Source organism: Benincasa hispida, chromosome 7, assembly GCF_009727055.1.
Source record: "Benincasa hispida cultivar B227 chromosome 7, ASM972705v1, whole genome shotgun sequence".
Taxonomy (NCBI): Eukaryota; Viridiplantae; Streptophyta; class Magnoliopsida; order Cucurbitales; family Cucurbitaceae; genus Benincasa; species Benincasa hispida.
In genome coordinates this window covers 41,037,567-41,053,993 of record NC_052355.1, presented here as the reverse complement: position 1 = coordinate 41,053,993, position 16,427 = coordinate 41,037,567, and the positions used below count along the sequence as shown (strand labels likewise).

At 35.8% G+C, this 16,427-nt stretch overlaps 1 protein-coding gene across 1 annotated transcript; it reads left to right on the top strand.

Moving 5' to 3' along the window:
- The first annotated feature begins 12,974 nt into the window (after nt 1–12,974).
- Nucleotides 12,975–14,572, top strand: LOC120081091 (protein PLANT CADMIUM RESISTANCE 2-like). The gene is made up of 4 exons (XM_039035770.1): nt 12,975–13,188; nt 13,400–13,471; nt 13,661–13,873; nt 14,484–14,572. The coding sequence occupies exons 1-4, from the start codon at nt 12,975–12,977 to the stop codon at nt 14,570–14,572; spliced, it is 588 nt and encodes a 195-aa protein (XP_038891698.1).
- The last annotated feature ends 1,855 nt before the right edge of the window (nt 14,573–16,427 follow it).

Below are 16,427 nucleotides of genomic sequence, written 5' to 3'. Positions count from 1 at the left end.
GATAAACGTTTTGAAGTTTAAAAGCAATGTTATCTTGTGGGGATACCCTACTATAGTTCCAAATTTGGAATGGAATTTTAGATTTATGGAAAAAGTTATAAAGGGTCATATGTATTGGTTTAAGGATTATGTTTCACTCTTGAAGTGAAAAGTGCACCTTCAAGTTGTTGAGTTAAGCAAGGATAAATATGAAGAAAAATAAAAGTATTTAAGGAAAGTTTTTTTTTTAATTTGAAGAGGTAAATGGAAATTAATGTGTTCAAGACTCCAAATAATTAAGTATGGTTTGGATTTTAAAACATGATATGGGTGGATACAAGGCGTTCGTTTTAGTGTAAAGGAGGCGTTAGTTTTAGTGTAAAGGAGGAATCTCGTATTACCATTTGGAACTTTGGGCTGCAGTAGGCATTATTCGGAAAAAAAATATAGCTTCCTTAGGTTGTTGGATTGTAGACTGTGAAAGGGGATTCGAACAGTCACATGTTTTGGTACAGATATATTTTACTAGGAAAGTGAAAAAGAACCTTTTGGATTTATTGGTCTTGGAAAAGATAAGAGGAGATGAAAGGATTTGAGAAATATTTTGTTGTTTTGAGAAGGTAACGGGAATTAATGATTTGAGATTAAGAACAAGTTGGTTTGGTTTCCAAGATAGGAAATATGTGTTTACGAACCTTTAGAGTTGGTATGAATAATCTCGTTACTATTTGGAACTATGGATCTTAGTATTTGTTGGTTGAATGGATATCCTACCTAAGCTATTGGTTATGGAACACAGTTTTAGCATGAGAATTTGATTAAGTTAGACTATCATGTGTTGGAAGAGTGTTTAGCAATCTTCTTCAAATTATAGTGGAGTCGGAGGAAATAACGTTTTATGAAAGGATGTTTAGTAGCAATAGTTGCTAGAAACTATGGAAATGGAAGGGGTAAGGCCTTATTAAAAAGGGGGAAGACGTTGAAAGGTATTAGCAAGGTTTAGAGGTTTTGATTGTGGACACGAATATCTAGAACAAGGAATTAATTAAGCCATTGATTTGATTTGAAGGTGAAAGTAGTCTAGCTCCAAGTAAGAAACAAGTTATATGAGTATTAAGGTTGAGTAAATTTGATCTTCCAGAATGACCCCTAGCACTAGAGATGAACTTGAGTTGAGAGCAACTTCTATCCTTAAGGCTCCTCATACAAGGACTCTAGTAGAGTTGGAATAGCCTAAGTTACTGATACAAGAACTATTTAACAAAGTGTTTCATATGTGCCTTAATATTTTACCTTGGAGCACACCATCTTTGTTTGTTAGGAAAGAAAGATGATTCACGTGACTTTTTGTATCAACTATTACGGATTGAATATGATTGTGTATCTCGGTTGTAGGGGATTGTCAGGGCAATTAGGTGTCGAATCTGAATTCTGAATCCTAAACTTGAGATGCCATGAGAGATATGTTTTCTGTTGCATGGACAGTGAGGTGACCCACTCTATGGAGTGTGAACATTCTTAATATAGATGTATGCAATCATGAAGGTCTTTATCTTAGAAACTGGCATCAGGTAATGGTTACAACTATTATGAGGTTATGGTGATGTATTTTGGAATGATAAATGCTCTATAGTATATGGGGACATCAAGAGTCTCATTTAAGTGAGATTTTCAGACTCAGGCATAGGAGGGTCTAAATGGTGATATGTGTTTGTTTTAAGATTAAAGAGTAACATGATTGTTTCAGATAAGTTATATAATTCATGGTAGGAGGTGAAGACTTTCTGAAACTTGGAGATAGTGCTAGTTAGAAGTTCTTTGGCAAAATTATCGGTTTCAAGAAGCGATTTGGAAACATGAGGATGAGACAAGAACTAAGTATCACGAGCCTTTAAGGAATTGAACTTTCGAGGACGAAAGTCTCTTAAGGAGGGAAGAATGTAACATCCTCAATTTCAGGAAAATTTAAGTTAATTATCTAAAATTATTGAGTTTAAATTTCCCTTTCATTTGGAAAATTGGGATTAAATTGAAATAATTGAAAAACTTTTATTGGTTAAATTGAATTTAATTGATTAGATATTCGAACTGATTATCTTGAAAATATTGAATTTTGGTTCCCTTTGATTTTGGATTTTAGGGCCAATTTAAAAAAAATTAAAAGAGATAATTAACTTCATGTGGTTTTGAATTGATTTAAAACCACATGAAATTAATTGTCTCTTTTAATTTTTTTTTAAGTTGGCCCTATGCCTTTAATTTTGGTTTTTGAAGCCTAAATTAAGATAATTTGAAAAGTTAATTGATTTCTAAATTTAATAGAATCTTTGGAGATTTTGGAGATACTGTGATAAAATATTTTATTTATCTGTTCAAAATTTAAAAAAAAAATAAAAGAATTGAGATTCTTTTTCGAAATTAAATGAGAGTGAAAATAGGCCAAAAATTGGGAGAAAGCCATTCAATTTTTCAATGACAACTTCCACAAAATTGTCGATTGCTGGAGTTTGAACCATTGGATCGTGCTCAAATTTGGCCAGTCTGTTTAAGACATATAAAAGTTTCATTTTGAACGGTTGGATCATTGTTTGAAGCCATTGTTTGTTCATAATTGTTGCTTAATAAAATCTATAAAACCAGAAATTCCCTTTGTCTCTCACTCTCGTAAACCCTCCTCATGTAAGACCCTCACTACCAGCTGCTAGCCTAAACATCCCACAACAACAGTCGCTGCCTATCTATCATAGCCACAAGCTGATGCGCCATCAGCCGCCACTTGCCCGATTTTGCCGGAATCTTGAGAAAAACTTTGGGTAAGACTTATTTTCCTTATAATTTGGGAGGTGAAATTCACCCATTTTATTTTGGGTTAAATTAGTAACCTCTCTTTAGTGTGAAACTTAGATTCAAGATTTGGAAGTTTTGAGACATTGACCATTAAGCTAGAGACCACTTTTCGTTTTGCAGTTGGGTAAGTTGTTGGTTGGTTATTCTTTTGGATTGAGAGTAATAGTGGGAAAATTAAGTTATTGATTTTGGATTTAATTCTTGATCAGATTGGCTAATTGAATCAAGTTTTGAAATTTGTCTTGGATCAAGCCACAACTCTTGGTTTGATTCAAGTTTTCCAAAGGTTATAAGGAATTATTTGCTGTGACTTTCGTGACCAAGTTTGAGGTAGTGGTACTATTACCGGTACCTTCATGCCAGGCGGCCTAGATTAGATTTATAAAGTTAATTATGGAATGATTAGAAGCATGATTTATCATTGCGATATACTTGTTGCTTGATAGTTTATGAGTATTAAGAGCATGTTCGAATTTCTAATCAGTACTGAAATTATGTATGTGATGCATGAATAGAACCAATAGGGTTGTTTACCATCTCGCCTTGACGCATGTTTTATTTCAGAGGACCGACGAGTCTAGTTTCATGTTTGACGGTGTGCCTACGGGCCGTTAGATGTCACGGTCATGCTTGTCCAAGGCCTGTGGCCCATGGCCACATGCCCGATACAACCCCATTTTATCATACTTTCATGTCATGGATTGTATTAGTTTAGTTAGCTTGCTTTCTTTGTATTTCTGTTGTAAGTGACAGCTCACCCTTTTGCATATGCAAGGGTGTCAATTGGCTTTTTGTTCAGAATGTACTATATAGGGATAAGACTAACTATCACTTCCCCATATCCGGAGTAGTACTCTATAAAGTCGTTGTTGTTGCTCATTGCTTTCTAGTCTACTACAATCTTTCTTTCTTTATTCACACTCTCAAAAATGCTTTCGAAAACCTTTTTCTCCAAACCCATTTTCTAAAATCATTTTCTCTAAAACGGGGGTGGAGATTGTGAGAGGCACTCGGTGTGCCACTGGCAGTCCGTGTTTGAGTTGGCTGACTTATTCATGAGCGGGAACAAGTGCCGCACAATCACTACGAGAAGCTTCCGAAAGAGTGATTGTGACAGTTGGTATCAGAGCCAAGTCGGCTCATAGAGGGAAAAAGCAGCGATCATGTCGACGATAAAACTTGAATAAGTCCCATGTGGACAGGCTAATAGAGATAGAAGAACAAATGCTCTACTTAAGGGAAGTCCCGGACAGTATCCGTTTCTTGGAGACTTAGTTATAAGAAGTTGCTGAGAAAGCTGATGGAATTAATGCGGTAGTTGGCCGCCTAGACGGGTTACCCGTCAAAGAACTAATGATGAAGGTAGAGACCCTTGAGACAAAAGCTACACGGTTCGACAGTTTTGAACGCGGTATAGCTCACCGGGCTCTGTTGCCCACATAGAGGAGCGCGTCAAAAAGTTGGACGGCTCCCAAAAAGCGATCATTTAGATGGTAACCGATCTGTCTGAAGACTTTCGATCGGCCCTTGACATCGTCAGAGTCGAGATAGTAGATGTGAGCGCAAGGGTAAATCTCACCATACGAGCAGTAGGGAACCAAGCCCCATCTGAGAAAGCAATGGTAGTAAGCAGAATAAAAATCCTGGAACCGAAACCCTTCTGTGGGGTGCGGAAAGCAAAGGCCCTGGAAAACTTCATCTTTGACCTTGAGAAATATTTCAAGGCGACAAACACTGTGACAGAAGAGGCGAAAGTCACATTAGCAACGATGCATCTAGCTGAAGATGCGAAACTGTGATGGAGATCGCGATTTGCAGACATACAGGAAGGATGATGCACAATAGATACTTGGGATAGGCTGAAACAAGAACTTCGTTTGCAGTTCTTCCCTAAAAATGTCAAGATCTTAGCTCGACGAAAACTCCGAGAGTTGAAGCAAACAGGCAACATTAGAGAATACGTAAATCAATTCGCAGGATTCATGTTGGACATATGTAACATGTCCGAGAAAGAAAAAGTCTTCTGCTTTGTCGAAGGTTGAAATCATGGGCGAAGTCAAAGCTATACAAACAGAGAGTACAAGATCTCCCCTTTGTCTATACGGCAGCAGAACGATTATATAACCTTAGCACTGACTCGCAAGATGTGAGGAAACAGTCAACTTTCTCGAATGGTGGGAATAGAAATAGTCGTTCCAGCCCTCCCAGACCTGAAGGAAGAGACAAGAACACCGGGGGAGACGTAAGCCCTCCCAGTCGAGATCAAGGAACAACTAGCGGGGGCTGCAACAACAGTATAATAACTACAATCGTCCCATGTTTTGTTTCATATGTAGAGGACCACACAGAGCGGGCGAGTGTCCAAATCGGACTACTTTCAATTCTTTTCAAGCCACGTTGGCCTCTAGCTCAGAAGACAAGGCTGAAAAGGATGAGACAAAAATTGAGCCGGCTGTAGAGAGTGAGAATCCCAGGATGGGGGCGTTGAAATTCCTATCTACGCTCCAAAAGAAAATGAGAAATGCGACGGAGCCACTAGAAAGGGGACTCATGCATGTGGACGTTTGGGTCAACCAGAGATCGGCCAAGAGCATTATGGTCGACTCTGGGGCAACCCATATATTCATGACTGAAACGGACACCCGCCGCCTGAACTTAACCTGGAAAGAGACGCGGGAAAGATAAAAGTTGTGAATTTTGGAGCCCTACCGATTACGGGGATAGCAAAAAGAACCCCAATGAAGTTAGGGGACTGAAAAGGCCTCGCTGACTTCGTAATTGTTAAGATGGACGACTTCGATGTGGTGTTGAGGATGGAATTCCTACTTGAACACAAAGTTATACCGATGCCCCTTGCCAGATGTATAGTAATTGCCGGATCTACACCCACCGTGGTTCAAGCTAGTATCAAATAGCCAAATGGGGTGAGAATGATCTCAGCCCTCCAACTAAAAAGAGGCCTTGCCCACGATGAACCCACGTTCATAGCCATCCCAATGGAATCAGTCGAAACCACAGAAGAGGAAATCCACCGAAACATTCAATTTATCTTGGAAGAGTATCGAGATGTCATGTCTGAGAGCTTGCCAAAGTCCTTGCCTCCACGAAGGGGGATTAATCATGAGATCGAGCTATTACCAGGGGCGAAGCCGCCTGCCAAGAATGCATATCGTATGGCCCCGCCAGAGTTGGCCGAGCTCCAAAGGCAGTTAGATGAACTGTTAGATGCAAGATTTATTAGACCAGCAAAGGCCCCTTATGGAGCACTGGTATTATTTCAAAAGAAGAAAGACGGAAGTCTCCAGTTATGCATTGACTACCAGGCTTTGAACGAGCTCACAGTTCGCAATAAGTACCCCCTTCCTATCATCACAGACTTATTTGATCTGCTCCACGGTGCTAAATATTTATCGAAACTAGACCTGCGGTCGGGATATTATTAGGTCTGGATTGCTGAAGGAGATGAACCCAAGACGACCTGTGTCACAAGGTATGGAGCCTTTGAATTCCTCATGATACCCTTTGGCCTCACTAATGCTCCGACAACCTTCTGTACTTTGATGAACTAAGTGTTTCACGAATACCTCGACAAATTTGTCGTAGTATATCTAGACGACATTGTGGTCTATAGTGCGTCGATGGAAGACCACCAACATCACCTCCAACTAGTCTTCGAAAAATTGAGAAAAAAACAGCTATATGTAAAGAGATAGAAGTTCTCCTTTGCTCAAGAGCGCATAAATTTCCTCGGCCATGAGTGTCGTCGGATTGGCATGGAAGAGGGTAAGGTGGCCGCGATCAGGGATTGGGAGGTGCCGACATCCATGACTGAGTTACAATCCTTCCTTGGACTAGCCAACTACTATAGGTGATTCGTAGAAGGATTCTCGAGAAGAGAAGGGCCATTGACCGAGCTGTTGAAGAAAGATAACCAATGGAGTTGGACTTCCGAATGTCAAGTCGCCTTCGAGGGCTTGAAGAAAGTGATGATTGAAGGGCCGGTCCTCGAAATTATCGACGTGACCAAACCGTTTGAAGTCGAAACTGATGCTTTTCCCTTTGCATTGGGCAGTGTTCTCCTTCAAGATGGACACCCCATCGCATATAAGAGTAGGAAATTGAATGATGCAGAACGGAGGTATGTCGCCTCTGAGAAAGAGATGTTGGCAATAGTTCACTATCTGAGAACCTGGAGACAGTATCTCTTAGGGGCCAAATTCGTAGTCAAGACCGACAACAACTCCATTTGCCACTTTTTCAACCAACAGAAGTTATCGTCAAAGCAGGCATGATGGCAGGAATGTTTAGCAGAATTTGATTTCCAATTTGAGCATAGACCGGGGAAATGCAACCAAACAGCCGATGCTTTTAGCCGGAAGAGCGAACATGCGGCCCTGTGCATGTTCGCACACTTGAAAGCAAGTATGTTGAATGGAACAGTGCGAGAAACTGTCAAGACTCACTTGGCAAACGACACATCGGTGCAAGCCATTATACAGTTGGCCAAAGAGGGGAAGACATGCCAATTTTGGGTGGAAGATGACCTACTGTACACCAAAGGCANACATGCCAATTTTGGGTGGAAGATGACCTACTGTACACCAAAGGCAATCGCCTCTACATCCCCAGATCTAGGGAGTTACGAAGATTGTTGATGAAAGAATGTCACGACACACCATGGGCTAGACATAACGGTTGGCAGAGAACTTATGCCCTTCTGAAACAAGGTTACTATTGGTCAAGCCTTCGAGACGATGTCGTGCAATTTACCAAGACTTTCCTTGTTAGCCAATAAGATAAGGTCAAAAGGGCGAAATTAGCAGGTCTGCTGGAGCCCCTACCTGTGCCCTCAAGACCATGGGAGAGTGTGTCTCTCGATTTCATCACCCATTTGCCCAAGATTGGAGAGTTTGAATAGATCCTTGTTATCATTGACCGGTTCTCAAAATATGCCACATTTATCCCAACGCCAAAGATGTGCACAGCTGTGATGACTGCCCAACTGTTCCTCAAGCACATTGTGAAATTATGGGGCATCCCTGCGAGCATTGTTAGTGATCAGGACAAAAGATTCACTGGGACCTTTTGGACAGAATTGTTCAAGATATTGGGATCAATATTGAACATTTTCTCTAGCTACCATCCCCAAACAGACAGCCAGACGGAACGCTTTAACAGCATGCTCGAGGAATATCTGCGTCACTTTATCGACGCTAGACAGAAGAATTGGGTCCAGTTGTTAGATGTTGTTCAGTTCAACTTCAATAGCCAGCAAAGTTCCGCGATTGGAAAGACGCCCTTCGAGGTAGTGTGCGGTAGACAACCACTCATGCCACATCTGGTGGACCATCCTTATGAGGGCAAAAGCCCTCAGGCACACAATTTCACTAAGGAATGGAGCAAAACCTTCGAGATAGCTCGCGCCTGTCTGGAAAGAGCATCGAGGAGGATGAAGAAGTGGGCTGATAAGAAGCGGAGGGCCCTTTAGTTTCAAGATGGGGATAAAGTACTGATCAAGCTATGACCAGAACAGTTCCGTTTCCGAGGCCAGAGAGACTAACGCCTAGTATGGAAATATGAAGGACTAGTGAAAGTGATTGAGAAGGTCGGGAAAACCTCGTATAGGGTTCAGTTACCCTCATGAATGAAGATCCATCCTGTCATCCATGTGAGTATCCTGAAGCCCTATCATCCCGATCCCGATGACGAACAGCGGAATATGTTGATGCGCTCACCTGTCACAATGAAAAATTCAACTGAAAAGGAAGTTGCACAGATTCTGGATAGACGTACGCGCCGTATTGGAAGACCTAGACGAGAACTGACAGAGTTCTTAATGAAGTGGAAGGACCTCCCTGACGAAGAAATCAGTTGGGAACGCGCAGAAGATTTGAAGAATGCAGCTCCAGAAATTTCCGAGTTCGAACAGGGTCGGTTGACAGAGATGTCAACCAATTAAATGGGGGAGAATGTCACGGTCATGCTTGTCCAGGGCCTATTGCCCATGGCCGCATGTCCGATCCAACCCGTTTTTATCATACTTTCATGTCATGTATTTGTATTTCTGTTGTAAGTGACAGCTCGCCCTTTTGCATATGCAAGGATGTCAGTTGGTTTTTTGTTCAGAATGCACTATATGGGGATAAGACTAACCATCACTTCTCCATACCCAAAGTAGTACTCTATAAAGTCGTTGTTGTTGCTCATTGCTTTTTAGTCTACTACAATCTTTCTTTCTTTATTCACACTCTCAAAAATACTTTTGAAAACCTTTTTCTCCAAACCCATTTTCTAAAACCGTTTTCTCTAAAACGGGGGTGGAGGTTGTGAGAGGCACTCGATGTGTCACCAACAGTCCGTGTTTGAGTTGGCTGACTTGTTCGTGAGCAGGAACAAGTGTCACACAATCGCTACAATAAGTTTTTGAAAGAGCGATTGTGACACTAGACATGCTTGAGTCGACAAGTTCACTTTCATGTTACTTTTCATATTTGACGGTGTGCGTACGGGCCGCTAGACATACGTGAGTCGACAGGTTCACGTTCATGTTATTTTTCATGTTTGACGGTGTGCCTACGGGCCGCTAAACATGCATGAGTCGACAGGTTCACGTTCATGTTATTTTTTCATGTTTGACGGTGTGCCTATGAGCCGCTAGACATGCGTGAATTAATAGGTTCATGTTCATGTTATTTTTCATGTTTGACAATGTGCCTACGGGCCACGAGACATGCGTGTCAAGGCAAGACAGTACGTCTTTTGGTTTCTTTTCATCATAAAAAATCGATATAGTTGTTTCACGAGTCATCATTCTCTGCTCGTGCATACATAGCCTGATCCCGGTAATGGGATCACTTACTGAGTATTTTTATACTCAACCTTTCTTAATTTATGTTTTTCAGGTAATGATAGGAACGAACCGGCAGGTGATGAGAAAGACATGTGATCGTGCCATATGGGACATGTAAATCGCTTCCGCTCAGTTTATGTTTTCAAGCTATTTAAAAGTTTTGATTTGAAACTCGATGTTGGTCAAAATTTTATTTGTTTAAGTTATTTTTTTCTTCATTATTTTAGGGGCCCCAAACAAAGGTTTTACTTATTTGTTATTTATTTTGGAAAACTGACTTTATTATTTTAATGAAATCTATTTTCCTCAATGGTCAAAATGTTTTGAATGTAAATGTGGAATTATGAGTAATGACCCTTATCAGAGTACTCAAAAAGGTCGGGTCGTTACAAAACAAAACATATGTTCGATGTGTAACCACCCCTAGGGGTGTTCATGGGTTGGGTTGGGTTGATCTGGGTTAGGTTAGAAGACTTTTGAGACCCAAACCAATTGTTCGATTTGTAAATTTTTTCAATCCAAATGACCCTTATTAAAAATGAACCCAACTCAACCCAACCATGAAATATTTGGGTTGGGTTGGTTCAGGTTAATTGGGTTATTTATTTAAAATTTTGTTCAAAAAAGAAGCAAAATGTAAATATGTAAAAATCTAATTTAATTATTTTCATATATTGAATTAAGATTAACAACTTAATTTCAATTTATATAGTAAAATTTTTCTCTCTAAAGTACAAAGAAATTACTTTTAAGAGTTGCTGAAAAATAAAATATTCAAAAAATATTGTAATTAAATAAAATTAAAATTGATATATGTATAAATAATTGTATTATAAGTAATAAAAAATATATTTTTTAAAAGTTAATAATAAATTCGAGTTGGTTTGAGTTATATTAGGTGAACCCATAAACCAACTCAATCCATAAGATTTTCATTTATTTGAACCTAACCCAACCCAAAAGAGTTGATAACCCAAACCAAACCGCACGAGTTGGGTTGGGTTGATCAATTTTTTCGGGTCATCAAACATTTTGAACACCCCTAACCACCACCCTTTGAATAGTCACATTCCACTTGTATTATTTGCATCAATTTGTGCTCATCAAACACATACATTTGAAGAGTTGCATCTCATAACACCAATTACACTTATTCTACATAAAACTTTAATTTTTAAATATATAATATATTTTGTGAATTAAAAATTAGAAATGTCACATATATTATCTTTTGAATGGACACCTACATTTGAAAATGCTCATTTCGTCAATAAAAGAGTAACATAGTAATAGGGGTGAGCATCAATTGATTTTGTTCTTTAATTTTATTTTTTTTTTTTTTTTGAAATTTTTCGATATGGAATTTTCTCAAACCGACACCGACCGATCTCTCTCCTTCTCTAACTGACCGACTTTGGTTCGTCGATTGGCTCAGTTTTCCGGTCTAACATACTCACCCCTATATAGTAATTTACTAAAAATAAAAGGGCAAAATAGATATAAAATTTATCTACTTCTAGCCCCTTTTATATATAGAATTTTTTTAAAAAAAAATGAATATGAATCTTAACAAATCAATGTAGATACCTTGTTGTCGTAATGGGAATGCCAGAAAATCCTATCCAAATCTATTTATTATTGGCCTTTCTATAAAGAATCAAATGAAATAAAAATTATTCCTCAACAAATATGATCAAATGAAAATTGCTAATAAAAAAACACAAAAGTGTGCATCTAAAAACACAAACAAACTAAAACAACTAATTCGTAATTTCAACTGTTTCTAAAATATTTACGATATACCTACACAACATAAATCGTAAAAATTGCAGACCATAAACATTTTCTCCAAAGAATAATTCGAATAAAAATAAAAGAAAGAAAAAATAACTTGGAATTATCATTTTGAAATTAACCTTAATTTTTAATTTTGGAATTGTCATTCGGTTGTATCCAATGGTGGCATAGATTTTAAAGTCACGTGTGCTCCGGTCCCATTTCGATATAGTTATTTATGAACCGCTAACAAAAACAAAATCCTATAAAGACTTCAATGAAAGAGTTTGATTGAAGATGTGTCTGCTCGAAAGGTTTTAAAGGAGAGTAATAAATAGGGACAAAATGGGGATGGTAAAAAATTGTAAGGGTAAAAAGCGGAGAAAAATTCTCCCCTTGCCCCTTTCAATATAGTATAGATTAATTTTTAGTTATACATTCATAATTAATCTAGAAATTTAAGGTTTCGTTTGGTAATCATTTAAGTCCATTTGATAACCATTTTATTTTTTAAAAAAAAAAAATTAAGCTTATTTCTTTCTTATTTCTTATAATAATTTGCATATTTGTTAAGTACAATGGTTAAATTCTTAGTAAAATTTCAAAAACAAAATCAAGTTTTTAAAAACTACTTTTTTAGTTTCCAAAATTTAGCTTGGTTTTTTAAATCATTGGTAAAAAGTAGATAAAAAAATTGAAAGTGGATATAATGCCGATATGCTTAATTTTAAAAAACAAAAATAAAAAACCAAATGACTAGGCTACCAAAGGGGCTCTTAGTTTTTTGTTTTTTTTTTTTAAATTAAGCCTATAGACACTACTTTCATCTTTTGTTATCCATTTTTTATCCGTGGTTTAATAAACCAAGCCAAAATTTGAAGGAAAAAAAATAGTTTTTAAAAACTTATTTTATTTTTTGAATTTGGCTCAGAATTCAATCATTATACTTAAAAATATGCTAATCATTGTAAAAATGAGAAGAAACTAGACTTAATTTTCACAAATTATAAACAAAAAATAAAATAGTTACCAAATGGGACCTAAATAATTGATTTAAATAATACTTTGATCTACATATTTTTTATTTTGGTTTATATAGTCACATCTTATTTTTAAAATATTATTTTGGTCTTGTACTTTCAAAATGTTTAATTTGATTTTTGTATTTTATTTGATTCTTGTATTTCTAAAAATGGATCATTATAGTCTCTTAAAAGTTAATAAAAAGAAAAATCTAAGACCAAAATATTTGTTTTTAAAAATACAAGAACAAATAGACTTTTAAAAAGTAGAGACAAAATGAACGGTTGGAAGTATTGAACCAAAATATTATTTAAATGGAAATACTAATAATAATAATTGTAAATAAGTTATATCACAAAATTTAGATTTACGAAACGGTTATATTGGAGGGACACGTCCGCCCTTTCAAACTGCCTTCGTTATTATGAATTGCAAGAGTTTCAAATAAAGAGTAGAAACTCAGTCCTATACACTTCTCACATGCACTTTCTTCAATTTTATGGATTATCATTCCCAGGAAGACGCTATTTTCTCTTCTCTACCGTCTGCACCACCACAACCGCCGCCCCCACAGGCACCTTTTTCTGCCAGTTTCAACCGCCCCCACATGGCGGCGCCGGCCAATCTCCCCCCAAATCCCTGTGAACCGAAACCCCACTCTCTAGTTGCTTGGTCCACCGGTCTCTGCCACTGTTGCAACGATATTAGTATCTGTTAAGTTCGTTTATATTCACATCGTTAATATGGCTATCTCATAATAATCGTGAAATATAAATTCAAAATAGGGTTATTATCAACTACAATGTGACCGTCTCTTTGTTTTATATATTTTAAAATATAAAATAAAATAAGATTCATAAAATATCATATTACATGCGTTATTTTCATCATGATTTTTTAGTTGATGCTAATATTTCCCCCCAGGTTGCTTGACTTGTTGGTGTCCATGCATTACGTTCGGTCGCATAGCTGAAATAGTGGACCGAGGATCAACATGTAAGAAAAATATTTAGATAGATCTTAGATTAAATATCCATTAATTCATCAGTTGTCCAATTACAATCATAAACCTTTCTTTTCTGAGAAAACAATAATTTAAAATTAATTGAATAAATGGTAATAATATATAGTTTTGATTGATAATAAATAAAAGTCTCACATGGGCTTTATGGTTGAAAAATGCAGCGTGTGGGCTTAGCAGTGCAATTTATTTGGCGATATTGTGCCTAACGGGGTGCTCGTGCTTGTACTCTTGCTTTTACCGCTCAAAAATGAGGGGACAATTCTTATTGGAGGAGAGTCCTTGCACTGATTGCTGCACCCATTGCTTGTGTGAGCAATGTGCCTTATGCCAAGAATATAGAGAGCTTCAACATCAAGGCTTCCATATGTCTTTTGGTTCTCTCCTTTTTAATTTTTATCGCTCACTAAATTTATCTCTACATTTTTTTAACACTTCTTTTTAACTTTTAAATTAACTCTTAATGAACCTAAAATCCCCAGCTTATCTTCATACTACAAATACACTTTATAAACTTTCATATTTGTGTCAAATAATAGATCACTTAACTTTAGAAAGGGTGTCAAATAGGTCATTTAGGTCCCGTTTGATAACCATTTCGTTTTTTGTTTTTTTTTAAACTAAGTCTATTTCATCTATATTTCTTACAATGATTTGCATCTTTTTGTGCAATTGTTGAATTCTTAATCAAATTTCAAAATAAAAACTACTTTCCGAGAACTATTTTTTTCAGTTCTTAAAATTTGACTCAAGTATGAAGAAATTTGGACGTGAAGGGGTGTGCATATGCTTAATTTTCAAAAACAAAATGGTCACCAAATGAAACTTTCAATTTTATATTTATTAGACTCGTGGGATTTTAATTTTGTATTTAATAAATGTCTTATTTAAAAAAATTTAAATTATTTATCGGACATAAAATAGTAAGTTAAAGGTGTTACTAAATAGTTGGATGGTTTTACTTTTACATGGGATGTGGCGGCGTAGGGTGGCATGGGAACGTGGAGAGGCAGAGACGGATTGCTAATGCTGCTCAACCAATGCCACCGCCTACTGTGCACGGAATGATTCGTTAACGCCATGCGGTGAAACGCTCTTTATTTATTTATTTATTTTATGTTATTCTTTTTTCTTGGTGGATTTAATTTTACATTATTGTCTTTTTAGTTTTACATCCTTTAACCTTTCGGTGGTAAAAAATTGAGCTCTTAAATTTATTTATATATTAAAATTGGATATCAAATTTATAATATTTGTTGAAATTGAACTCTCAAACTTATATAATTGTTATAATTTTTACAATTACGTAAGTTTGATGATCCAATTTTAAAATTGAAGAAATTTGAGAGTTCAATTTTTACAATTACAAATTTAAGACACCCTACTTTAATGGTGATTTTTTATTATACCTATTTAGATTGAGTTTCTAATTGTCCCATTCAATAATAAAGTATGAAATACTTTATTCCAATGGATTGTTTCAAATCTAACAATTTTTTTATGAATTTTTAATTCAATACTATTAATAATTGAATTTAGATTTTGGTAGCTAAAGTGATCATAGTTTAGTGCGAATTAATATGCGTTCTTTTTCATGAGGTTGAAGTTCAAATCTTTATATATACCCCCACTTATCCAAAACATAGATGAAAAAATCTGATTCAATAAAAGAAAACTTACCTCAAATCTCTCTCACTAACTATTATTAAGTTTTTGACTAATTAGTTGTCACATTTTGACTAATTAGGTTAAAAGGGAAGTTATGTTCAGAGACAATGACCCTCTAATTATTTATGAAATGATATGATATTATTCATTAGGTAATAAATCAACATGGTTTTATTCTTCATTTCACTCAAAAAATACATATCATCGAAAATAGTTGTTTTTATTTGTAAACTAATGATTATTCTTTTATCCAATTCATATTTGTCAAACTTTTATCACATTTCCAGCATTAGATAGACCTTCACAAATTCGTCCATAAAATCTATCTTGTTTGGTAAGATTCATCAATTTGTTCAAACAACATAGGCAAATATATATATATACTACAAAGGAGTGAAATACCTTTATGCCAAAAAAAATGCATATATAATATTAGAAACGCATGACAAAAGCATTAAATTATTTGACTGAATGTAAACAAAACGGTGAGTCTTACCTTCTATGGGAAGATTGGGCCTTCTTTCTATAATAAAATTGGTCAATTGCTGACCAATTGGCTAGCTCTTAATTAATATTAGTTTAATAGAAAGCATGAAATTAAATATTGTTAGTTGTAATAATCCCATTTTAGCTCTTTGACCGACAAGCATAAACATTAAGTCCCCAAAATGGGGCATTGTGACTAAATAATTATATATGATCAATTTCCCTCATTTATGTTTTTATTTTACCTTTTTTGGTCATTTCATCCATTTTTAATTACACAACTTGCTTTAAGATTTTGATGTTACTTATCTCAAAAGATATAATATATATATATATATATAATATTCTATTCTTATTCTTATCAAAAGAAAAGAGATATGAACGTAAAAGATGAAATTAGACCAAAATAAAATTAAAAATCATCTCAATTACTTTGCATCATCTATGCTCGTTGCAAGGCTAAAAAGTATTTTTAGCCAATTAAAAATGTTTTTCAAAGTTTTCGAGAGTTTTGTGTATGATTGAGTTAAAATAATTTTTTTCCATGTTCAAAATCGCTTTGAAACGAGTCTTTAATCACTCAAAATTAATTTAATATTTAATTTTTCACTTTTTAAATAGTTTTTATTTTTAATGATTAAAAAAATATGTTTCAAAATAATTTTGAAAATTACAAAAGTGTTTGTAACCATTTTAAAATCACTTCCAAATATGAACTTAGTTACATAGTAACCTTGACGGGTAAGGTAAACAAAAAGCTTCATTAGAAAAGTATGG

Coding starts and splice junctions, on each gene's coding strand:
- LOC120081091 (XM_039035770.1), top strand. CDS start 12,975: ATGGATTATCATTCCCAGGAAGACGCTATTTTCTCTTCTCTACCGTCT. Junction 13,472..13,660: donor AGTGGACCGAGGATCAACAT/GTAAGAAAAATA, acceptor TGAAAAATGCAG/CGTGTGGGCTTAGCAGTGCA. Junction 13,874..14,483: donor AGGCTTCCATATGTCTTTTG/GTTCTCTCCTTT, acceptor GTGGCGGCGTAG/GGTGGCATGGGAACGTGGAG.